At 52.6% G+C, this 24,506-nt stretch overlaps 2 protein-coding genes across 5 annotated transcripts in view; one reads left to right on the top strand and one right to left on the bottom strand.

Annotated features, from left to right (window-relative positions):
* Window positions 1–4,198: 4,198 nt before the first annotated feature.
* On the top strand, window positions 4,199–23,564 carry RABEP2 (rabaptin, RAB GTPase binding effector protein 2). Of its 3 annotated transcripts, none has more exons than XM_003930230.4 (13): window positions 4,200–4,846; window positions 5,352–5,564; window positions 9,124–9,281; window positions 13,804–13,914; window positions 13,999–14,349; window positions 17,564–17,659; window positions 17,759–17,857; window positions 19,429–19,584; window positions 21,725–21,902; window positions 22,041–22,052; window positions 22,165–22,220; window positions 22,467–22,580; window positions 22,934–23,564. In XM_003930230.4, the coding sequence occupies exons 1-13, from the start codon at window positions 4,786–4,788 to the stop codon at window positions 23,033–23,035; spliced, it is 1,707 nt and encodes a 568-aa protein (XP_003930279.1). In that variant the 5' UTR covers window positions 4,200–4,785; the 3' UTR covers window positions 23,036–23,564. The 3 variants fall into 3 exon arrangements, with proteins under 3 accessions (XP_010339129.1, XP_003930279.1, XP_010339130.1); XM_010340828.3 differs by lacking the exon at window positions 4,200–4,846 and adding an exon at window positions 5,041–5,148; XM_010340827.3 differs by lacking the exon at window positions 19,429–19,584 and having other exon boundaries at window positions 4,199–4,846.
* The window catches only part of ATP2A1 (ATPase sarcoplasmic/endoplasmic reticulum Ca2+ transporting 1), a 25,896-nt gene continuing 24,908 nt past the window's right edge, over window positions 23,519–24,506 (bottom strand). The window contains exons 22-23 of one of the 2 annotated variants that reach the window (XM_039477980.2): window positions 24,238–24,281; window positions 23,519–23,801 (exon numbers count right to left, since the gene is read on the bottom strand). In XM_039477980.2, coding sequence (XP_039333914.1) covers window positions 24,277–24,281 — 5 coding nt within the window. In that variant the 3' untranslated portion in view covers window positions 23,519–23,801; window positions 24,238–24,276. The remainder of the gene's footprint in view (window positions 23,802–24,237; window positions 24,282–24,506) is intronic. The other variant, XM_074381888.1, reaches the window with a different exon arrangement.

Raw genomic sequence — 24,506 nt, 5'->3', positions numbered from 1 at the left:
CCATGCCCAGCTAATTTTTGTATTTTTAGTAGAGACAGGGTTTCACCATGTTGACCAGGATGGTCTCGATCTCTTGACCTCGTGATCCACCCGCCTCGGCCTCCCAAAGTGCTGGGATTACAGGCTTGAGCCACCGCACCCGGCCTGAGGACAGGAATTTGAGACCAGCCTGGGCAATAAAGCGAGACCCCATCTCTATGGAAATGTAAAAAACCAAAAAATATCAGTTGCTTTTCAGCTACCTAAAATAAAAACTCCAACCAAAGGCCTAGTAGGCCGAGTGTTGCTGACCTACCTAATTTTCCACCTCGTGCCTCTACCACTCTCCTTGCCAAGAGCTTCCCTGCCCCAGGGCCCTTGCAGTTGCGGCCCTTTTTCCTGGATCTCTGCTGGGGGCTCTTTGGCTCTTTACTGGAATGTTTCTTTTCAACACTCAGGTCTCAGTTCAAATGGTATTTCTTCAAAGAGGCCTTCTCTGTTGCCCCTGGTGCTTTAAAAAAAAAATAAGTATTATTATTTTCAAAAATATATCTCAGGCTGGGTGAGGTGACTCACGCCTGTAATCCCAGCATTTTGGGGGGCCGATTGCTTGAGCTCAGGAGTTGGAGAGCAGCCTGGGTAACATGGTAAAACCCCATCTCTACAAAAAATACAAAAAATTAGCCAGGAGTGGTGGCACATGACTGTGGTTCCGGCTGCTCGGGAGGCCGAGGCAGGAGGATCAGGGGTACAAAGGCTGAACTGAGATGGCACTCCAGCCTGGGCAACAGAGCAAGACCCTATCTCTCTTTCTCTTTCTCTCTCTCTCATATATATGGGATATATATATATACACACACACATACACATATATATGAATATATCATATTCACCAGTCGATGTTATAATATATAAATTCATAAAGATATATATATATATATATATATATATATATATATATATAAATATATCCCTCAGCCTCCTGAATAGCTGGGATTACAGGCACCTATTAGCATGCCTGGCTAATTTTTGTATTTTTAGTAGAGATGGGGTTTCACCATTTTGGCCAGCCTGGTCTCGAACTCCTGACTTCAGGTGATCTGCTTGCCTCAGCCTCCCAAAGTGCTGGGATTACAGGTGTAAGCCACCGCATCTGGCTGAAAATTTCCTTTTCTCTACCCCCACATGCACTCTGTCATCAAGGCTGGTCCATTTTATATCCTAAATACTGATAGAATCAATTTTCCCCTCTCTTTGAATTCTTCCTTCACAAACAGAAGCAATTCAACAGGCTCTCTCCTGACCTATCCATCCCCAGTGTCTTTTGGTTCCCATGTATACTCCAAATGTCGAGAGAACTTCTTTGATATTAGTTTTGTGCTTCTCCTGCTCGGTGGCCTTCAGTGGCTCCCAGGGCCCGCAGGATAAACTCAAGCCTGAGAGAGCTGTCAGGGAGGCCCTCCCAAAGTGACTGGAGGCTAATTTCTAGTTATGGTTTCAGACTCTCCCCCAGAAACCCTGCTGCATGAACAGGGAGTCTGGATATAATTTTTTTTTGTTTTTTGAGACAGGATCTTGCTCTGTGTCACTAAGGCTGGAGTGCAATAGCACAATCACACTCACTGTAGCCTCGGCCTCCAGGGCTCAACTGATCCTCCCACCTTAGCCTCCTGAGTAGCTGGGACTATAGAGGCACATCACCATGCCCAGCTAATTTTTTTTTTTTTAAGATGGGGTTTCACCATATTGGTCAGGCTGGTCTTGAACTCCCAACCTCAGGTGATCCACCTGCCTTGGCCTCCAAAGCGCTTGGATTACAGGTGTGAGCCACCACACCCGGCCGCCCAGCTAATTTTTAAAGATTTTGTAGAGATGAGGTCTCACTATGTTGTCCAGGCTGGTCTCGAACTCCTGGGCTCAAGTGATCCTCCCGCCATTGGCCTCCCAAAGTGCTAGCATTCCAGGCGTAAGCCACCAACTTAGCCAGAGGTGGCTATTTTAGTTAGGATGATCAGAGAAGGCCTCACTGAGGAGGTAATGTTTGAGCCGAGACCTTTGGTGGTGAAAAGCTTGGTGGAAAACACTTGGTTTTATACTTGATGAAAAAGTCAGTGCATGTTTAGTGTTAGAAATTGCGGGTGGCTATACCATTTCACATTCCTATCAACAATGTATGTGAAACCCAGTTTCTCCACATACTCACCAGAATTTAGTGTTAGCACTTTTTTAAAAAAAAAAACAAAACAAACAAACAAACAAAGATGGGGTTTCTCCCTGATGGCCAGGCTGGTCTTCTTGAACTCCTGACCTCAGGTGATCCACCTACCTCAGCCTCCCTAAGTGCTAGGATTACAGGCGTGAGCCACTGCGCCCAGCTACTTTTTTTTTGAGACGGAGTCTTGCTCTTGTTGCCCAGGCTGGAATGATTTCAACTCACTGCAACTTCCACCTCTGGGTTCAAGCGATTCTCCTGCCTCAGCCTCCTGACTAGCCAGGATTACACGCATGTGCCCCCATACGCGGCTAATTTTGCATTTTTTGTAGAGACAGGGTTTCTCCATGTTGGTCAGTTTGGTCTCGAACTCCCGACCTCAGGTGATCCACCTGCCTCCGTCTCCCAAAATAATGGGATTACAGGTGTGAGCCACCGTACCCAGCCTAGCACTCTTATTTTACCCATTCCAAGAAGTGCTTAGTGATCAAATCGATTGTGGCTTTAATTTGTATTTCCCTAATCAATAACTAATGATGCTTAACACCTTTTCATGCACATATTGCCAACTGTGACAGCAGTGAAATGTCTATTCATGTCCTTTGTCCATTTTCTTTAAGTTCTGGGGTGCATGCGCAAGATGCTCAGCTTTGTTACATAGGTAAATGTGAGCCATGCTAATCTGCGGCACCTATCAACTCATCACCTAGGTATTAAGCCCAGCATGCATTAGCTACTCTTCCTAATGCTCTCCCTCGCCACTCCCAACCCTCACCCTGACAGGACCCAGTGTTGTTCCCCTCCCTGTCTCTGTGTGTTCTCATTGTTCAGCTCCCACTTCAAGTGAGAACATGCGGTTCGGTGTTTAGTTTTCTGTTCCTGCATTAGTTTGCTAAGGATAATAGCTTCTAGCTCCATCCATGTCCCTGCAAAGAACATGATTTCATTCCTTTCGATGGCTGTATAGTATTCCATGGTGTGTATGTACCACATTTGCTTTATCCAGTCTATCACTGATGGGCATTTGGGTTGAGTCCATGTCTTTGCTATTTTAAATAGTGCTGCAGTGAACATACCCGTGTATGTATCTTTGCAACAGACTGATTTGTATTCCTTTGGCCATATACCCAGTAATGGGACTTCTGGGCCAAATGTTCTAGGTCTTTGAGGAATCGCCGTACTGTATTCCACAATAGTTGACTTAACTTACATTCCCACCAACAGTGTAAAAGAGTTCTACCTTTTTTTTTTTTTTTTTTTTTTTTTTTTTTTTGGAGACGGAGTTTCGCTCTGGTTACCTAGGCTGGAGTGCAATGGCGAGATCTTGGCTCACCGCAACCTCCGCCTTCTGGGTTCAGGCAATTCTCCTGCCTCAGCCTCCTGAGTAGCTGGGATTACAGGCAGGCACCACCATGCCCAGCTAACTTTTTGTATTTTTAGTAGAGACGGGGTTTCACCATGTTGACCAGGATGGTCTCGATCTCTCGACCTCGTGATCCACCCGCCTCGGCCTCCCAAAGTGCTGGGATTACAGGCTTGAGCCACCGCGCCCGGCCCCGCGTTCTACCTTTGTCCATTTTCAAACTGCATTATCTGTTTTACAAAAATCACTCCAGCTGCTTTACAGAGAATTAATTAAAGGGCCGAGAGTCAGCACTATGGAAGTTCCGGAGAGAAGTGATGGGAGCTGGGACGAAGTGTTAGCGCTGGAGATGGAGAAAAAGGGGCACATTCTGGAATAGTGGGCACACTGGAAGTAAGAGTTTAGGGAACTTGCAGGAGGACACAAAAAACCAAGGACTTCCAGGTTCTGGCGTGTCCTCTACAGAGGGAGAAAAAGGTTTGGAGGAAGGGGAACCAAAGCTCTGGACATAAATCTGAATCGCCTGTCACCGTCCGGGTGGAGGTCAGATAAAGAGCCTGATCTAGACAGAGGCGGAGAGGAGGGATTTGAGGGCGCTGGGAGGGGGAGAGGGGGCCCAGCAGGAAGCGGTGACTGGCTGAATAACAAAATGGGGGTGGGGACGTGCAACTTTCAGACTCCGACTAACTACGCGGGGACTCGGAGGCGCCCAGAAAAATGAAGCGGAGCCGGCCCTGCCCGGAGGGACGCTCCAGGAGGGCGGAGGTGCAGGGAGGGCCCCGCCGCAATTCGCTGTAACGTGAGCCAGCTTCGGGAGGAAGGGCGGCCAGAGCCGATCAAAGGCTCCGGGCAGGGGCAGCGAGGGAGCGAGTGGGAGCGCTCCGGCCTGCTCGGCCAGCGTCCCGGAGGAGGCATAATCCGAGCAGGGCTTCCAAGGTCACGGAGAGACGCCTAAAAAGACCTCTTAAGAAGGATCTTCTTCTGGGCTTGAAAGACAGACGTCCTCCCGAACCGCGCGGTCCAGCCACGAAGGGCTGGGGCGGGGCCGGAGCCGGGGACCGACTCGGGAATCTTCGGCCGAGGCTCGGAATCCCCTTCGAGCTCCGTCCGGGGCCTCGAGCCCGGGGCCGATCCGGAAACAGCCGAGCGGATCCGGAAACAGCCGAGGGGACCCGGAAGCGGTGCGCTCCGTCACCAGGGAGTACGGGAATCCGCCGTTTGCGTGGAGGCCATGGCGGCAGCTGCGCCGGTGACCGCAGGCGAAGATGAGCGGCGGCGGCGGCTAGGGGCTGGTACGTGAGGGGCGACCGTGCACGCGGGGAGCGGTGAACTTGGGGGCGGGGCCGAGCTAGCCACCTGCGGATGGGGGGGTGAAGAGGGGAGATGGAGGAAGGGGCGGAGCCACGCCGTCGCGAAAGGGGGCGTGGCCCAGAGCCACTGGCGAAGGGGCGTGGCCAGGTCATTCAAAGGGTGGGGCCTGTGACAGGTGCGAGGTGGGGGCCCAGAGAGGAAGGGGCGTGGCCATTGGAAGGGCAGGGCCGGATTAGAGCGTATAGAGGATTGAGTGAAACTGGCAACCACGAAGAGATGGAGTGTAGGCAGCACCCGGTGGAGCGAGTGGGAAGGGGGCGGGGCAGGGCCAGGGCCAGGTGAGCGGGACGGGCCCAGGTAAAGGCGGGCCCAGGTGAAGGCGGCCCCAGGTGAAGGCAACAGTACTAGGTTGCAGGACTTGCTAAGTCGGTAGGTGGTCTGGGGTGTTAAAAGATGGGAAGAGAGACTGATCCCTGTCCCCCACAGCACTGGAGGGCCCTCAGCCCCAGGAAGGGGCGAATGTTGAGGCCGAGTCAGGTGAGCTCAGCCGGCTTCGGGCTGAGCTGGCAGGCGCCCTGGCAGAAATGGAGACCATGAAGGCTGTGGCGGAGGTGAGCGAGAGCACGAAGGCAGAGGCTGTGGCTGCGGTGCAGCGGCAGTGCCAGGAGGAGGTGGCCTCGCTGCAGGCCATCCTGAAAGGTGAGACGGGGGTCTCACCTAGACTCCTCTTCAGCCCCATACTGGGAAGTGCATGACGAGAAAAGGGTCGAGGGGCACAGATAAGCTATGGGGTAGGTTAGCAGGCCTAGCACAGGGCATGACTATGGCCCAGAGGAAGGGCCACCCTTTTAAAATTTGCATAGAGGCACTCCATGTGATAGCAGCAGTTCTGTCAGACAGCTAAGTTTAGCTCCCAGCTTCTATCTGTTGCCTTGCCCCATGTCATTTCTTGTCCCTTACTGATGATTGATCAACCCTGAAGATGAGTGAGAAACTTCTTAGTTCCCCAAACCAGCCTCGTTTTAGTCTGGGCCTCTGGGAAATAGAATCAGGCCTGGCCCAGTCTCTGTGAGTCTAATGCTCTGCTCTCCAGCCTTCGCGAGACACTCCCTCCACCCCACGCCATGCACCAGTTTCCCTCTCTCGGCCTCACATTCTCTGTACTTGCTCGTCCTGTTTTCTACTCACCTTCCTCTAGCAGAAGCCAAAGCCTCTGAAACATGTCAGAGCTGCCCCCGCCACTCTGCCTCTGCCGTAGTGAGGCTCTTGTCAACGCTCTCCTGGACTATTGTCCCAACCTTCTTACAGATCTCACTCTTTAGTCTGGCCTTGACACTGGCTTCCAGATAAACTTCCTAAAATTCCCTTCCCACCATTTGATTTCCCTTTCTAACAGCCACTCCTGGCTGCAGACTTCTCTGAGGCTGTATTTCTCACATTTCAGGACCCACGTGCCTGTGCAATGTAGTCATGTCTTTGTACAACTTACCCTGCTGTTTACTTAATATTTGTTCTTTAAATAGGTCCACATTTTAAAAGCTTACATACATTTATTAAGGGAAACTTGTTATCTCTACTGTATAAGGAAAACCAGTCGTGTCCTAAATAATAACAATAGCTGGCTTTGTTTTGTTTTGTTTTGTTTTTTGAGTCAGTAAGAGTTTTGCTCTGTCGCTCACGCTGGAGTGCAGTGGTGTGATCTCGGCTCACTGCGACCTCCACCTCCTGGGCTCAAACAGATCCTCCTTCCTCCTACCTCAGCCTCCCAAGTAGCTGGGACTATAGGTGCATGCTACCATGCCTGGCTAATTTTTTGTAGAAACAGGGTCTCACTATGGCGCTCAGACTGGTCTTGAACTCCTGAGCTCAAATGATCTGCCTGCCTTGGGCTCCCAAAGTGCTGAGATTACAGGCGTGAGCCACTGCGTCCAGCCAGCTAGTGTGTTTTGAGCACTCACTGTATGCCAGGCACTGAGCTAAATGCTTTATGAGTAACTACTCTTCATAACAAACTCTGTGAGGCAGGAGCTATTACCCATCTCCATTTTACAGAGGAAGCTCAGAGAGTTTAAATAACTTGCCCAAGGTCATATAGTTATAAAATAGCTGAAGAATTGAAACCAAGCAGCCTGCAAGCTGAGCCTTTGCTTCTACTGTTAGTGTACAATAATAAATCAATATCTATAATACAAACAAAAAATGACCACGCTTTACCAAAAATAAAACATGTGCAGGTTATTCAGCTGGGAGGAGCACTTGAGGTCAGGAGTTTGAGACCAGCCTGGGCACCAAAGTGAGACCCTTAGCTGGGTACGATGGCAAGTGCCTGTGGTTCCTGCTACTTGGGAGGCTGAGGCAGGAGGATCACTTGAGCCCAAGAGTTTAAGGCTGTGGTGAACTATGATTGTGCCACTGCACTCCACCCTGGGTGACGTGGGTGACAAAGGGAGATCCTGACTCTCTCTTTTTTTTTTTTTTTTTTTTTGAGACAGAGTTCTGCTCTGTCACCCAGGCTGAAGTGCAGTGACACAATCTCAGCTCACTGTAACCTCCACCTCCTGGGTTCAAGCAATTCTCCTGCCTCAGCCTCCCAAGTTGCTAGAATTACAGGCGCCCATACCATGCCTAGTTTATTTTTGTGTTTTTAGTAGAGACAGGGTTTTTCCATGTTGGCCAGGCTGGTCTTGAACTCCTGACCTCAGGTGATTCACCTGCCTCTGCCTCCCAAAGTGCTGGGATTACAGGGATGAGCCACCATGCCCGGCCCTGACTCCCTAAAAAAATAGTCTATGTTCTAGCCAACATCACCTCCATCTCCTGCTGACCTGTAGGATAAGTTCCAAACCTCTTGGTGTGGCATTCAAGGTCTTGGGAGCCACCCACTGCCACCCTCTCCTTTCCAGTGTCTCTCCTTGGATGCCTTTACTCTTTCAACCCCTCCAACATACCCCACCATGCCCCAACCACGCCAGCCACTCTTCCTCTGCTCATACTGGTCCTGTTAGCTCATGCATCCTTTCCCTCCTTCATTGTCTATTACTGTTGTTGTTATTATTCCCAGTGTCCTCTCCTGCCTGGCCAGGCAGGCAGAGTAAGAGCTCCTTCCTCGGGGATCCCCAAGCCCAGGAAGGGTCCTTTCCTGTACCTCTGTCCTCCCATATTGCATCCTAACTATGACCATAGCTGCCATCTTCATTGGACTCTGAGCTCCCAGTGGCAGGCTTTCTGTTTATTTCTGTATTTCCAGAGCCCAGCTCAGAGTCTGATTCAGCATACATATTTATTATTATGATTAAGGGCCAGGTGTGGTGGTTCATGCCTGTAATCCCAGCACTTTGGGAGGCTGAGACGGGAGGATCGCTTGAGCTCAGGAGTTCGAGACCACCCTGGGAAACATGGTGAGACCCCCGTCTCTACAAAAAATACAAAAATTAGCCAGGCATGGTAGTGTGTATCTGTAGTCCCAGCTACTAGGGATGCTGAGGTGGGAGGATTGCGTGAACCCAGGAGGCTGAAGTTGCGGTGAGTCTTGATTGTGACACTATGCTTCAGCCTAGACAACAGAATAAGACCCTTTCTCGAGAATTTAAAAAAAAAAAAAATTACGCTGGGAGCAGTGGCTTACACCTATAATCCCAACACTTTGGGAGGCTGAGGCAGGCAGATTATGAGGTCAGGAGTTTGATACCATCCTTGCCAACATGGTGAAACCCCATCTCTACTAAAAATACAAAAATTAGCCAGGCATGGTGGCACGTGCCTATAGTTCCAGCTACTTCGGAGGCTGAGGCAGGAGAGTTGCTTGAACCCAAGAGGCGAAGGTTGAGGTGAGCTGAGATTCCACCACTGCATTCGAGACTCTGTCTCAAAAAAAAAAAAAAAAAATTCTTACTGTTCTTATATTGACTGTTCATGGTGTATATTAATAGGAACAGCATCACGTCTTCTGTGTACCAGAGAAAGGGCTGTGTCATCTCATCTATTTTTATTTTTTTGTACAATATTTATCTCAGATATGTCATCTCATTTAACCTGTGGCCACCAGAAGGGTGATCAGTAGTTTCCTGTTTTGCACCTAAGGACACTGATGCACACTGAGAGCCTGAGTGTGCCCAGGTCAATTTTTGCAAAGCCTGCCGTGGCAACTGCCGTGGTGCATCGTGTCACAGAAAGTCTGTGCATCAAGAGTCCCCTGCTCACCCACAGGCAGGGCCGGCTCACTGACCCTTCCTCTCCCCCACCTTTCCCCTGCTGCCAGACTCCATCAGCAGCTATGAAGCCCAGATCACCGCCCTGAAGCAGGAGCGGCAGCAGAAGCAGCAGGACTGTGAGGAGAAGGAGCGGGAGCTGGGCCGCCTGAAGCAGCTGCTGTCCCGGGCCCACCCGCTGGACTCCCTGGAGAAGCAGATGGAAAAGGTTGGGGTGGGGATGGCTTCCCCACTGCCCTGGGATTTGGAAGGATTTTGAGGATTGTGGATGTCCCATTCCCCGGTCATGGGGTGCAGGGAACCCAGTAGTGACCCTTGGAGTGGTACAGAGTTACTGTGTGTTGTCGAGAGCTTGGCTCTGTGCTCCGTAGGGTTCTGGCTTGCCCCTTACTAGTGGATGACCAAGGTCGCTGACCTCCAAACTTAAGTTGTATAGAGGGAAGGGAACTTACACTTAAGGGTAGCAAAAAAAAATTCTTCCTGTTATTAACCATCCTGGTATATATTCTCTCTTGGTAATACGTTGCTACCTCTCGGCCAGGTGCAGAGGTTCATTGTAATCCCAGCACTTTGGGAGGCTGAGGCAGGCAGATAACTTGAGGTCAGGAGTTCAAGACCAGCCTGGCCAACATGGTGACATCTTAAAAATACAAAAATCAGCTAGGCATGGTGGCAGGTGCCTGTAATCCCAGGTGACTGAGGCATGAGAATCGCTTGAACCCGGGAGGCGGAGGTTGCAGGCAGCTGAGATCGTGCTATTGCACTCCAGCCTGGGCAACAGAGTGAGACTCCATCACAAAAAAGAAAAAAAGAGAGAGAGATTTAGATGATTAAACTGAGCTTTCGTGAGAAGATTTTGAGTGATTCAAGAAGTAGAAAGGGCATGAACTAGAAGTGGGAAGTGACAGAGACAGGGATGATTGGCATATATCTGCCTTGAACAGCTCATGGCCAGCAGGGCTGTTCTCGCTGTCTGAGTGCTTGTGGTAGGAAGAACAGTGTCCCTGAGTGGTTTGGTTTGACTGTCTATGGTTAGAGGAGTCTGTGGGACATGCTAGTGGAGATGTGTAGAGGCTGTTGGCTGCTTAAGGTCAGCAGGATCTTAAGCTTGAAAAGAAATGGGGACTGGGCGTGGTGGCTCACGCCTGTAATCTCAGCCCTTTGGGAGGCTGAGGCGGGTGGATCACAAGGTCAGGAGTTCGAGACCAGCCTGGCCAAAATGTTGAAACCCCATCTCTACTAAAAATACACACACAAAAAAATTAGCTGGGCACAATGGCACATACCTGTAATCCCAGCTACTCAGGAGGCTGAGGCAGGAGAATCGTTTGAACCTGGGAGGCGGAGGTTGCAGTGAGCCGAGATTGCGCCATTGCACTCCAGCCTGGGTGACAGAGTGAGACTCCATCTCCAAAAAAAAAAAAAAGAAGAAAGAAAAAGAAAAGAAATGGGAAGCCGGGCGTGGTGGCTCAAGCCTGTAATCCCAGCACTTTGGGAGGCTGAGGCGGGTGGATCACGAGGTCGAGAGATCGAGACCATCCTGGTCAACATGGTGAAACCCCGTCTCTACTAAAAATACAAAAAATTAGCTGGGCATGGTGATGCGTGTCTGTAATCCCAGCTACTCAGGAGGCTGAGGCAGGAGAATTGCCTGAACCCAGGGGGCGGAGGTTGCGGTGAGCCGAGATCGCGCCATTGCACTCCAGCCTGGATAACGAGCGAAACTCCGTCTCAAAAAAAAAAAAAAGAAAAGAAAAAAAGAAAAGAAATGGGAAAATATGAGGTCAAGAGCTCGAGACCATTCTGGCCAACATGGTGAAACCCCATCTCTATTAAAAATACAAAAATTAGGCCGGGCGCGGTGGCTCAAGCCTGTAATCCCAGCACTTTGGGAGGCCGAGATGGGTGGATCACAAGGTCGAGAGATCGAGACCAACCTGGTCAACATGGTGAAACCCCGTCTCTACTAAAAATACAAAAAATTAGCTGGGCATGGTGGCGTGTGCCTATAATCCCACCTACTTGGGAGGCTGAGGCAGGAGAATTGCCTGAACCCAGGAGGCGGAGGTTGCGGTGAGCCGAGATCGCGCCATTGCACTCCAGCCTGGGTAACAAGAGCAAAACTCCGTCTTAAAAAAAAAAAAAAAAAAAAAAAATACAAAAATTAGGCCAGGCGCGGTGGCTCAAGCCTGTAATCCCAGCACTTTGGGAGGCCGAGGTGGGTGGATCACGAGGTCGAGAGATCGAGACCATCCCAGTCAACATGGTGAAACCCCGTCTCTACTAAAAATACAAAAAATTAGCTGGGCATGGTGGCACGTGCCTGTAATCCCAGCTACTCAGGAGGCTGAGGCAGAATTGCCTGAACCCAGGAGACGGAGGTTGCAGTGAGCCAAGATCATGCCACTGCACTCCAGCCTGGGTAACAAAGCGGGAGTCCATCTCAAAACAAAAGTGGCTTAAATGGGACAGAAATTTGTCCGGAGGTAGACATTCCAGGACTGGTTTAGCAGCTCAACAAGTTGTTAGGAACCCGGGCTCCTCCTGTATTCCTGTTTTGCCATAGGTGGCACATTGCCTCATGGTCCAAGATGACTGCTTGAGTGCCAGCCGTCATGTCCACATTCCAGCCAGCAAGAAGGAGAAGGAAGAATAAAGAAAGGCACACCTTCTTCCTTTAAAGAGTTGTCCTGGGCCAGGGGTGGTAGCTCAGGCTTGTAATCCCAGCACTTTGGGAGGCTGAGGTAGGTGAATCATTCAGGCTGGGGTGGGCGGTCTCAGAAGTTTGAGACCAGTCTGACCAACATGGTGAAACCCAGTCTCTACTAAAAATACAAAAATTAGCCAGGTATGGTGATGGGCACCTGTAATCCCAGCTATTCAGGAGGCTGAGGCAGAATTGCTTGAACCCTGGAGGTGGAAGTTGTAGTGAGCCGAGATCACACCACTGCACTCCAGCATGAGCAACAGCGCGAAACACCATCTCAAAAAAAGTAATAATAGGCCGGGTGCAGTGGCCCACACTTGTAATCCCAGCACTTTGGGAAGCTGAGGCGGGCAGATCACAAGGTCAAGAGTTCGAGACCAGCCTGTCCAACATGGTGAAACCCCGTCTCTACTAAAAAAATATAAAACTTAGCCTGGTGTGGTAGCACACGCCTGTAGTCCCAGCTGCTTGGAAGGCTGAGGCAGGAGAATCACTTGAGCCTGGGAAGCAGAGGTTGCAGTGAGCTGAGATCATGCCATTGCTCTCCAGCCTGTGGGACAGAGTGAGACTCTGTCTCAAAAAAAAAAAAAAAAAAAAAAGCAATAATACAAATAAAATAAAGAGTTGTCCTGGAAGGTGCCTTTGGCTCATCTGTTTCCATCTCATTAGCTGGAACTTAGCCAGATGATCGTGTTTAGTTGTAAGGAAGCTGAGAAATGTGGGTGGTTTTCTAGGATTTAGGCTTCATGCCCAACTAAAACTGTGAGGTGCTCTGGGCATTGGTGTAATCCCAACCCAGATGCTGGGAATTACACTTGTAATCCCAGCACTTTGGGAGGCAAAGACGGGAGGATCACTTGAGGCCAAGAGTTCAAAACCAGTCTGGGCAACATAGCAAGACCCTGTCTCCACAAAAAATACAAAAATTAGCCCATCAGTGTGCATGTGTGTAGTCCCAGCTACTCAGAAGGCTGACGCAGGAGGATGGCTTGAGTCCTGGAGGTAGAGAATACAGTGAGCTGAGATTGCACCACTGCACTCCAGCCTGGGCCACGGAGTGAGACCTCATCTCTTTTTTTTTAATTTTTGGGTTTTTTTGTTTTTTTTTGTTTTTTTTTTTTTTGAGACGGAGTTTCGCTCTTGTTACCCAGGCTGGAGTGCAATGGCGCGATCTCGACTCACCGCAACCTCTGCCTCCTGGGTTCAGGCAGTTCTCCTGCCTCAGCCTCCTGAGTAGCTCGGATTACAGTCATATGCCACCATGCCCAGCTACTTTTTTTGTATTTTTAGTAGAGACAGGGTTTCACCATATTGACCAGGACGGTCTCGATCTCTTGACCTCGTGATCCACCCGCCTCAGCCTCCCAAAGTGCTGGGATTACAGGCTTGAGCCACCGCGCCCGGCCTAATTGTTGGTTTTTTAAGATGGAATCTCACTCTGTCACCCAGGCTGGAGTGCAGTGGCCCAGTCTCGGCTCATTGCAACCCCCACCTTCCAGGTTCAAGCAATTCTCCTGCATCAGTCTCCTGCGTAGCTGAGATTACAGGTGGGAGCCACCATGCCCGGCTAATTTTTGGATTTTTAGTAGAGATGGGTTTTACCATGTTGGCCAGGCTGGTCTCGAACTCCTGACCTCAGGTGATCCACCCATGTCAGCCTCCCAAAGCCCTGGGATTACAGGTGTGAGCCACCACACCCGGCTGATATCTCAACTCTTAAAAATAAAAAAAAATAAAAAAAAAAGGTAAAGTTCTATGACAAAAGAATTAATGGGTATTGGGAAGGAAGGTATGTATGGTGAGTGATGGGCCACAGGAAGAGGTTATGACCTTCATCCTTGTCCTTATGCCCTGAGGCAAGTCATGGAAGCTTCTAGAATCTCTGTGTTCTTCTCTCTGGAATTGGGGTGAACAGCATCTTCTAGGGAGGAGCTGCCATGCTTGGAGAGGAAACTCTGAACAGGCCTGGGGCTCCAGCAATCGGGAGGGGGGAGCTATAGCTGCCAAACCCGCCTCCCTTCAGGCCCACGAGGACTCGGAGAAGCTTCGTGAGATCATACTGCCCATGGAGCAGGAGATCGAGGAGCTGAAGGCGAAGCTGCTGAGGGCTGAGGAGCTGATTCAGGAGATCCAGGTGAGGGCGCGGCCGGGGGCTCTGGGGACGGAGGGATGCCAGAGGACCCTGGTCCCCCAGCCTTGTCCCTGCCCTCTTCCCTAGAGACGTCCCCAGCATGCCCCTTCCCTGCACGGCTCCACGGAGTTGCTGCCCCTGTCCCGGGACCCGTCACCCCCGCTGGAGCCTCCGGAGGAGCTGAGCGGAGACGGGGGTCCGGCAGCCGAGGCCTTCGCCCACAACTGTGATGACAGCGCCTCCATCTCCTCCTTCTCCCTTGGCGGTGGGGCTGGCAGCAGCGCCTCCCTGCCCCGCAGTCGCCAGGGCCTGAGCCCTGAGCAGGAAGAGACGGCCTCACTGGTGTCCACGGGTACCCTGGTTCCCGAGGGCATCTACCTGCCCCCTCCTGGCTACCAGCTTGTCCCAGACACCCAGTGGGAGCAGCTGCAGATGGAGGTGAGTGGAGTGGGCAGGGGGGCGGGGTGCACCATCCCCCTCTCCGCTGGATGCTTCCTCCCATCCACCTGTGTTCAGACCCAGAGCTAGAGCTAGAGCTTCCACAGGGAGAAGAGAGGCCCCTCCTAGTGAAGGCAAGCAGATGTAAACATGAACACGGGCCAGGTGCAGTGTCTCACACCTGCCATGCCAGCCACTCAGAAGCTGGGTGGGAAGATTGTTTTTGGCCAGGAGTTCAAGACCAGTCTGGGCAACACAGTGAGATTCTGTCTCTTTATAAAAGTTTTTTGTTTTTTTTTTTTAAAGCCAAGTATGCACTTGTAGTCCCAGTAACTCGGGAGGCTGAGGCAGGAGGATTGCTTGATCCCAGGAGGTGGAAGCTCCAGTGAGCTGAGATCATCCACTGCACATCAGCCTGGGTCACAGAGTGAGAACCTGTCTCCAAAAATAATAATAATAATAAGGGCCGGGCAAGGTGGCTCATGCCTGTAATCCCAGCCCCAGCACATTGGGAGGCCGAGGCGGGTGGATCACGAGGTCAGGAGTTCAAGACCAGCCTGGCCAACACAGTGAAACCCCCTCTCTATTTAAAAAAAAAAAAAAGGCCGGGCACGGTGGCTCAAGCCTGTAATCTCAGCACTTTGGGAGGCCAAGGCGGGTGGATCACGAGGTCAAGAGATCGAGACCATCCTGGTCAACATGGTGAAACCCTGTCTCTACTAAAAATACAAAAATTAGCTGGGCACGGTGGTGCATGCCTGTAGTCCCAGCTACTCGGGAGGCTGAGGCAGGAGAATTGCTTGAACCCAGGAGACGGAGGTTGCAGTGAGCCGAGATCGCGCCGTTGCACTCCAGCCTGGATAACAAGAGTGAAACTCCGTCTCAAAAAAAAAAAAGAAAGTCGGGTGCGGTGGCTCATGGCTGTAGTCCCAGCACTTTTTAAGGCCAGCATGGATCACCCAAGGTCAGAAGTTTGAAATCAGCCTGACCAACATGGAGAAACCCCATCTCTACTAAAAATACAAAAATTAGCTGGGCGTGGTGGCACATGCCTGTAATCCCAGCTACTAGGGAGGCTGAGGCAGGAGAATCGCTTGAACCTGGGAGGCAGAGGTTGTAGTGAGCTGAGATCCCACCATTGCACTCCAGCCTGGGCAACAAGAGTGAAATTCTATCTCAATGATAATAATAATAATGTGATATACCAACAAAAATTGAATTGTACATTTCACATGGGTAAATTGTATAGTAAATAAATTATAATTCAATAAAGCTGCTTTAAAAAAATGCGCATGGATGCATGAGGAAGACCTTGTCAACCAGGGAGACGCCCAGAAAAAGAAACTGAGCCGGGCGCGGTGGCTCAAGCCTGTAATCCCAGCACTTTGGGAGGCTGAGGCGGGTGGATCACGAGGTCGAGAGATCGAGACCATCCTGGTCAACATGGTGAAACCCCGTCTCTACTAAAGATACAAAAAATTAGCTGGGCATGGTGGCACGTGCCTGTAATCCCAGCTACTCAGGAGGCTGAGGCAGGAGAATTGCCTGAGCCCAGGAAGCGGAGGTTCGGGTGAGCCGAGATCGCGCCATTGCACTCCAGTCTGGGAACAAGAGCGAAACTCCGTCTCAAAAAAAAAAAAAAAAAAAAAAAAAATACAAAAAATTAGCTGGGCATGGTGGTGCGTGCCTGTAATCCCAGCTACTCAGGAGGCTGAGGCAGGAGAATTGCCTGAACCCAGGAGGCGGAGGTTGCGGTGAGCCGAGATCGCGCCATTGCACTCCAGCCTGGGTAACAAGAGCGACACTCCGTCTCAAAAAAAAAAAAAAAAAGTAATAGTCAAATAAGAGTTGTCCTGGAAGTTGCCCTTGGCTCATCTGTTTCTGTCTCAGTAGCTGGAACTTAGCCAGATGATTGTGTTTAGTTGCAAGGAAGTTTAGTTGGGGAAAAAAAAAAAAAAGAAAGCTTACTTGGGCGGGCCTGTGTTGGGATAGGGGCCACAGGAGAAGCTAAGAGGCTGGGACTCTGGTATAGGAGAACGTGGTACCTTGGACCAGGGGACGGGTGCAGAGACAGGAAGAAATGGTGGATGTGGAATCCACTGGGTTTTTTTTGTTTTTGTTTTTGTTTTTTTTTGAGACAGAGTTTCACTCTCGTTACCCAGGCTGGAGTGCAATGGCGCGATCTCGGCTCACCGCAACCTCCGCCTCCTGGGTTCAGGCAATTCTCCTGCCTCAGCCTCCTGAGTAGCTGGGATTACAGGCACGCGCCACCATGCCCAGCTAATTTTTTGTATTTTTAGTAGAGACGGGGTTTCACCATGTTGACCAGGATGGTTTCGATCTCTTGACCTCGTGATCCACCCGCCTCGGCCTCCCAAAGTGCTGGGATTACAGGCTTGAGCCACCGCGCCCGGCGTGTTTTGTTTTTTTTTTAAGATGGAGTTTTGTTCTGTCACCCAGGCTGGAGTGCGGTGGCCCAATCTTGGCTCACTATAACCTCCACCTCCTGGGTTCAAGCGATTCTCCTGCCTCAGCCTCCAGAGTAGCTGGGATGACAGGCACCTGCCGTCATGCCCGGCTAGTATTTTTGTATTTTTAGTAGAAACAGGGTTTCACCATATTGGTCAGGCTGGTCTCGAACTCCGGACCTCAGGTGATCCACTTGCCTTGACCTCCCAAAGTGCTGGGATTATAGGCATGAGCCATTGCACCCAGCCTGTTTTTTGTTTTTTTGAGACGGAGTCTCGCTCTGTCACCAAGGCTGGAGTGCAGTGGCACGACCTCAGCTCACTGCAACCTCCGCCTCCCAGGTTTACACGATTCTCCTGCCTCAGCTTCCTGAGTAGCTGAGATTACAGGCGTCCTGCTGCCACACCCAGCTAAGTTTTTGTATTTTTAGTAGAGATGGGGTTTCACCATGTTGGCCAGGCTGGTTTTGAACTCCTGACGTGAAATGATCCACTCGCTTTGGCCTCATAAAGTGCTGGGGTTACAGGCATGAGCCACTGCGCGTAGCCCAGTGGAATCCACTTCGAAGGTAGACCCAGCAGGGCCTGCTGATGGGTGGGGAGTGAAGGGAAGAGAATGGATGCCGGGGCCTCTAACTCGAGGGACTGTGTCGATGAGGGCGCCTCCCTGCAGAGGCAGACCACGAGAAGTGCAGTAAGGGGCCTGAGTTCTGGGAGATGCAGGCTGAAGGCAGGGTCTGTGGCAGGGCCGACAGCTGCAGAAGGACCTGGAGAGCATCAGCCGCGAGCGGGACGAGCTGCAAGAGGGTCTGAGACGGAGCAACGAGGACTGTGCCAAGCAGGTGGGTCCCTGCTGCCGCTGCAGCACCACCCGGGCCTCTGGGCTGCGTGCCACCCCCTGACATCCACCTGCCCTCACCCTCGCCCTCCCTCCAACCCAGATGCAGGTGCTCCTGTCCCAGGTCCAGAACTCAGAGCAGCTGCTGCAGACCCTTCAAGGGACCGTGAGCCAGGCCCAGGAGCGGGTGCAGCTGCAGATGGTGAGTACCTGGGGACCCCAGGGCAGAAGGGCGAAAAGTCCGGCAGGAATCAGTTGCATGTGGTGGAGGGGGTCATGTGGAAAGTCAAGGCACCTGTCCTGTCCCCAGCTGCTCAGGCCGTACCCTGGAGCCAGTGCCAGGTAGGTTAAGAGGGTTTGGGGGCAGCTGGTGCCGTGGCCAGAACAGGGCCCCTGCAGCCACACAGGGCTGTTTGATCTTGAGCTAATCCCAGACTCCCAGCCTCTGCCTCACCATCTGTAAAATTGACATAATGGGGCCTAGTTTGCAGAGTCATGAGGATTAAAAGCAAATCAGGCTGGGTGAGGTGACTCACGCCTGTAATCCCAGCACTTTGGGAGGGCTAGGCGGGTAGATCACCTGAGATCAGGAGTTCAAGCCTGGCCAACACAGCAAAAACCCATCTGTACTAAAAATACAAAAATTAGGCCGGGCGCGGTGGCTCAAGCCTGTAATCCCAGCACTTTGGGAGGCCGAGGTGGGTGGATCATGAGGTCAAGAGATCGAGACCATCCTGGTCAACATGGTGAAACCCCGTCTCTACTAAAAATACAAAAAATTAGCTGGGCATGGTGGCGCGTGCCTGTAATCCCAGCTACTCAGGAGGCTGAGGCAGGAGAATTGCCTGAACCCAGGAGGCGGAGGTTGCGGTGAGCCGAGATCGCGCCATTGCACTCCAGCCTGGGTAACAAGAGCGAAACTCCGTCTCAAAAAAAAAAAAAAAAAAAAAAAAAAAAAAAAAAAAATTAGGCCAGGCATGGTGGCTCATGTCTGTAATCACAGCACTTTGGGAGGCCGAGGCAGGTGGATTACTTGAGGTCAGGAGTTCAAGGCCAGCCTGGCCAACGTGGAAAAACCTCATCTCTACTAAAATTACAAAATTAGCCAGGTGTGGTGGTACATGCCTGGAATCCCAGCTACTCGGGAGGCTGAGGCAGGAGAATCAGTTGAACCCAGAAGGTGGAGGTTGCCATGAACCAAGATTGCACCATTGCACTCCAGCCTGGGCAACAAGAGCGAAACTCCAGCTAAATAAATAAATAAATAAATAAATAAAATACATAAATTAGCTGGGTGTGGTGGCGGGCACCTATAATCTCAGCTACTCCGGAAGCTGAAGCAGGACAATCACTTGAAACCAGGAGGCAAAGGTTGCAGTGAGCTGAGATCTCACCATTGCACTCCAACCTGGGTGGCAGAGGGAGACTCCATCTCAAAAAAAAATATATATATATATACACACACACACACACACACACATACATATCTATACACATATACACATATTTAAATATATATGTGTGTGTGTGTATATATATATATATCGACCAAATAAATACCCCCTTGGGCTCTGGCAGCAGCATGTAACCTCCGAGTCAGCAGGGACAGGGGTGTCTAAAGAGCTTGGTAGCAAAAAGTGCTCCTTCCTTGCTCAGGAGCAGAGGGGCCATGGGTTCTCTCGCTGTCAGTCTGGGAGGAGGATTCAAGATTTGACCTCCTAGGGACTGGAGACGCCCTGTCCTCATTGCCTTGTACTGACTGTCCGTCCCCAGGCAGAGCTGGTCACCACCCACAAGTGCCTTCACAATGAGGTAAAGCGGTTGAATGAGGAAAACCGAGGGCTCCGGGCTGAGCAGCTGCCATCCTCAGCCCCCCAGGGCCCGCAGCAGGAACAGGGCGAGGAGGAATCACTGCCCAGCTCCGTACCGGTAAGCTGGGTGTGGGCACTGAGAGCCTGGGGCCACCATGAGGTCCCCTCCTCCCCAGGCAGAGCTGAGCGTTGGTCAGGACTAGCCAGGCAGCTGTATTATTTGCTTGTCCAACTCATTCGCCTTCTCTAAGGCTTGGTTTCGTCATCTGAGAAATGGGACCATGGGCCCTTTCCAGTGTTGGCAGCAAGAGAAAAGGAGTTAACAGAATGCTTTGCAGGAAGCAAGCAATCATTTGGTTGGTTTGCTATTTTTAAGTGACATGTGAGCCACAAGATCAAATTCATCATAATCTTTGGTTCATAGCAAGCTGCCATCATGGATCTATACCTGGCCTTTGTCGACTCAATTTCTCAATGATATAGCTTATTAGCTGGGCACAGTGACTCACACCTGTAACCCTAGCACTTTGCAAGGCTGAGGTAGGTGGATCACTTGAGTTCAGGAGTTCGAGACCAGCCTGGGCAACATGGTGAAACCCCGTGTCTACTAAAAATACAACAAAAATTAGTCGGGGCCAGGCGCAGTGGCTCACACCTGTAATCCCAGAACTTTGGGAGGCCGAGATGGGTGGGGAGATCAGGAGTTCGAGACCAGCCTGGCCAATATGGCAAAACTCTATCTCTAATAAAAATAACAAAAATTAGCCAGGCCTGGTGGTGGGCACTTGTAATCCCAGCTGGATTACTGGGAAGCTGAGGCTGGAGAATCGCTTGAACCTGGGAGGCGGAGGTTGCAGTGAGCTGAGATCGCACCACTACACTCCAGCCTGGGCAACAGAGTGAGGCCGCATCTTGAAAAATAATAGTAATAATATGGCTTATTAATAAATTGATTAGTAATAGATCACCAGGTGGCTGGGCATAGTGGCTAACGCCTGTAATTGCAGCAGTTTGGGAGGCTGAGGCAGGAGGATCACTTGAGCCAGGAGTTCAAGACCAGCCTGGGCAACAAAGCAAGACCCTATCTCTACAAAAAATAAAAATACAAATATTAGCTGGGCTTGGTGACTTGTGCCCATAGTCTCAGCTACTCAAGAGCCTGAGGCAGGAGGATCACTTGAGCCCAGGAGTTCAAGATCAGCCTGGGCAACACAGTTGAGACCCTGTCTCTACAAAAAATACAAAAATTAGCTGGATATGGTGGCCTCCACCTGTAGTCTCAGCTACTCAGGTGTCTGAGGCGGGAGGATCGCTTGAGCCTGGGAGATCAAGGCTGCAGTAAGATATCGTGCCACTACACACCAGCCTGGGCCACAGAGTGAGACCCTGTCTCAAAAAAAAGATAAAAAGCAAAAGATTCCTGGGGCGCCCTCCCCACCCTGAGATCTGTCCACTTCTGGGCACCGCCTCCCCATTCTTTGGCTCTGCTTTGCCTTCGAGCTCCTGTTTGGTGTTGTTTTCGTTACATGAACAGAGCAGTGCTTAATTTTAGTTGTTCTTGAGCTTTACAAAAGGGTTTATTTTTAGTTTTTGAGACAGTCTTGCTATGTCACCCAGGCTGGAGTGCAGTGGCCTGATCTTGACTCACTGTAACTTCTACCTCCTTGGTTAAAGTGATTCTCCTGCCTCAGCCTCCTGAGTAGCTGGGATTACAGGCGTGGGCCACCACACCTGGCTAATTTTTGTATTTTCAGTAGAGACAGGATTTCACCATATTGGCCAGGCTGGTCTCGAACCTTTGACCTCAGTGATTTGCCCACCTTGGCCTCCCAAAGTACTGAGATTACGGGCGTGAGCCACTGCACCTGACAAGGGGCTTTGGCTATAGGTAATATGCTGAACTTTCGTTCAGACTCTTCCTGAGCACCCTCCACGGTGTGGGGCGTGGCCATGGTGCCTGAGTTTTTTCTGCTTGGTCGGAACTCGCCTATCTGCCCTCCAGACGATGGGCATTTGGGTTCTTCCCTGTTTTAGCCGTTTGCTTCCTTCCTTCCTTCCTTCCTTCCTTCCTTCCTTCCTTCCTTCCTTCCCTCCCTCCCTCCCTCCCTCCCTCCCTCCCTCCTTCCTTCCTTCCTTCCTTCCCTCCCTCCCTTTCCTGTTCTGCCCCACAATCCCTGTTTGCCATCTATCTGTTGGCCCCTGCCCTCCTGCCCGGCAAACGGGTGGGCCCAGCAGGTGACTCCTCGCGTCCCTTCCAGGAACTGCAGCAGCTGCTGCGCCACACGCAGCAGGAGGCGCAGGCCCGGCTGCAGGCCCAGGAACATGGGGCCGAGCGCCTACGGATCGAGATTGTGACACTGCGGGAGGCTCTGGAGGAGGAGACAGCGGCCAGGGCCAGCCTGGAGGGGCAGCTGAGGGTGCAGCGGGAGGAGACAGGTGAGGGGAGGGGCTCGAGCCACGGGCCCAGGACCCCTGACGTCCCTGCAGGGAGCCACAGGGCAAGGGCAGCAGTGGGGAGGGGAGAGGCATTGGTGCACCTGCTGGCCTTGACCTCTCTTTCTTCTCTTCCCACAGAGGTGCTGGAGGGTGAGTGTGTGCTGGAGGTGATCTTGTGGATCGCCCACCCTGGCTGGGGTAGGTGGGGAAAGGGAGAGGGCGTGGCCCTGACGTCTTGCCCTGCCCTGCCCTGACTTCCCAGCCTCCCTGTGCAGCCTGAGGACGGAGGTGGAGCGGGTGCAGCAGGAACAGAGCAAGGTGATGGGGAGGAGAGGGACTGGCTGACTGGAAAATACCCTCCCCTACCCTTCCACCCTCTTTGTCTCCCTCAGGCCAGGTGGGAGGAAGCCCTGGGGCAATGGCCGGGCTTGGCTAAGCCAGAGGAGGTGGGAATCGGGGGCGGTGTAGAAGGGTCACTGTGTTGGGACCTCCCATGTTGTGGCCATGTGCCCTCCCATCTGGCCCAGGGTGAGCCAGGCCCAGGTCGGCGTCCTGTCCCCGCAGGCCCAGCTCCCAGACCTCTCAGAACAGAGGGCCAAGGTGCTGCGGCTGCAGGCAGAGCTGGAGACCAGCGAGCAAGTGCAGAGGGATTTCGTGCGACTGTCCCAGGCCCTGCAGGTACGGCCTGTCCCAGCCCCACCAAGCTGTCTGGCTCCATTCCGGATGACCTCTCCTTGGTCTTGCAAGGACAGTCTCATGGTTAGGGGAGTCCTTTCCTCCTCCTGGGGCTGGCATGGTCCTGTCCTGAGCTATTGCTCAAAAAACCCTGAAGCTCTTGTGTGCGCAAGTCAGTCACCTGAAGCCCTCAGTGCGGAGCATGGTGTGGACGCTCAGGGCATTTGTGGCGTTAGCCCCACAGAGGTGGCCTCTGGGTCTACTGGTCCTAGGCCCTGCCCTTGGGGGCTGACAGATGGTGTAGGGGCTGCTTTTCCCCACCAAGTGCCCTCTGCTCCCCTGGTCTGACCCTGCAGGTGCGCCTGGAGCGGATCCGCCAAGCAGAGACCCTGGAGCAGGTGCGCAACATCATGGATGAGGCGCCACTCACAGACATCAGGGACATCAAGGACACCTGAGGGGTCAGGGTGACACCCTCACCCCCACCCCGCCCCGGGAAAGATGCCTTTCCCCGCTCCAGAACCATGAGGCCTGGCTCTGGGGTCTTGGATGGCATCTCCACCGTCCCTGAGCCTGGGGTTGAGGGGACAGACAGGGCCACCATTGCCCTGCCCTCCAGCGCCTCCTCCCAGGGTGGCTGGGCCTACTGCTCTCAGGGATCACACCTGGGTGAGGGGCCCAAGCCCCTCCCCGAACCAAAGGTGCAGGTTCAGGCCTGCGGCTTTCTGGCTGCTGTGCTGCCTCCTGGGCACCAGCCCTCCCCTGCCTCCAGCCCATCCCCCATCCTGGGCACAGCCGAGCCATGGGGGCTGGGAGTCCCCATCAGAGGCAGTGAGGTGGGCCCTGGCCCTGGGACAGGCAGCTGCTTTCTGGTCTGCATGACACTAAGACGCTTGACCACAGGAGCGACCCGGGCCTCCAAGCGTGCAGAGGCGAGGCCGGACTTTTCTGTCATTTATTTTCAATAAATAAGCAGCTCAGCGCGGTCGGTCGCCTTGTCCCTGCAAGCCCGTTGGGGTTGGGAAGGGGGATTTACACGGTTGAAAGGGAGGTGGGTGGCTGACGGGGAAAGAAAGGGAAGGGGACATTGTGTTTATAAACAGAAACGTGGGAGTGTGGGGATGGACAGGGGTCTGTGCCACAGCTCTGCCTGAAGATGCGTCACTATCAGGGTGGGGAGGACAGGGCAAAAGGACATTCACTTCCTTCTTTCATCTTCTGGATCTGGAAGGGGAAAGAAAAGGGATGAGGCAGGTGGCGGGAGGGCAGCAAAGTCCCTCCCAGATGCATCTCCCAGGCACACACTTACCTGGAGCTCAGAGGCTCACCACCCGCAGTTCCTCCCCTACTCACCTGCCTCCCCAGACACCCCACCTCCCACTGCAGCCCCACGGCAGAGAGCCCAGCACACAGCCAGCGCGACGCTGCGCAGCAGACGGGCCCAGAGGCTGGCACGGCTCGGGCCTGGGAGCCCAGCTGCCTAGGGGGAGGCCAGTGGCCCACCCCGACTGGAAGCGCGATGGCAGCGGCGGCAGCAGCATCGACAATGGCTCCAGGTGGAGCTGCGAGCGCAAGTGACCTTGGATGCGATGCGCAAGGGGCTCGGGGCGCGTGCGGCGGGGGCACAGCAGCTGGGGCGAGGGCAAGAGGGGGGTGATACCTGTGACACGGGCTCAAAGAGATGGAGGAGGGGGAACGGTTATCCTATGACCAGAGAGGACAAGAGGCACCGTTATCAAGGCAAGAAGGCGGTGTGGGGGCCGTGGGGGCTGAGGAGGCAGTGGGACTACCCTGGAGATGTGGCCCCTCCAGGCGCAGGGGGAACGGGACAGACACAGGTCCTGCTAGGGCTGAGGAACTTACCACCTGCAAAGTAGGGGGGTGGGGTGGGGGCAGTACCGTGGGGAAGGGGCTGTGCTGGGGCCAGGG

This window comes from Saimiri boliviensis, chromosome 12 (assembly GCF_048565385.1).
Source record: "Saimiri boliviensis isolate mSaiBol1 chromosome 12, mSaiBol1.pri, whole genome shotgun sequence".
NCBI lineage: Eukaryota > Metazoa > Chordata > Mammalia > Primates > Cebidae > Saimiri > Saimiri boliviensis.
Note: the sequence above shows the minus strand (reverse complement) of the source record. Positions and strands in the feature narration are given on the sequence as shown.

Coding starts and splice junctions, on each gene's coding strand:
- RABEP2 (XM_003930230.4), top strand. CDS start 4,786: ATGGCGGCAGCTGCGCCGGTGACCGCAGGCGAAGATGAGCGGCGGCGG. Junction 17,660..17,758: donor ACGAGGACTGTGCCAAGCAG/GTGGGTCCCTGC, acceptor CCTCCAACCCAG/ATGCAGGTGCTCCTGTCCCA. Junction 22,221..22,466: donor TGCAGCAGGAACAGAGCAAG/GTGATGGGGAGG, acceptor CTGTCCCCGCAG/GCCCAGCTCCCAGACCTCTC.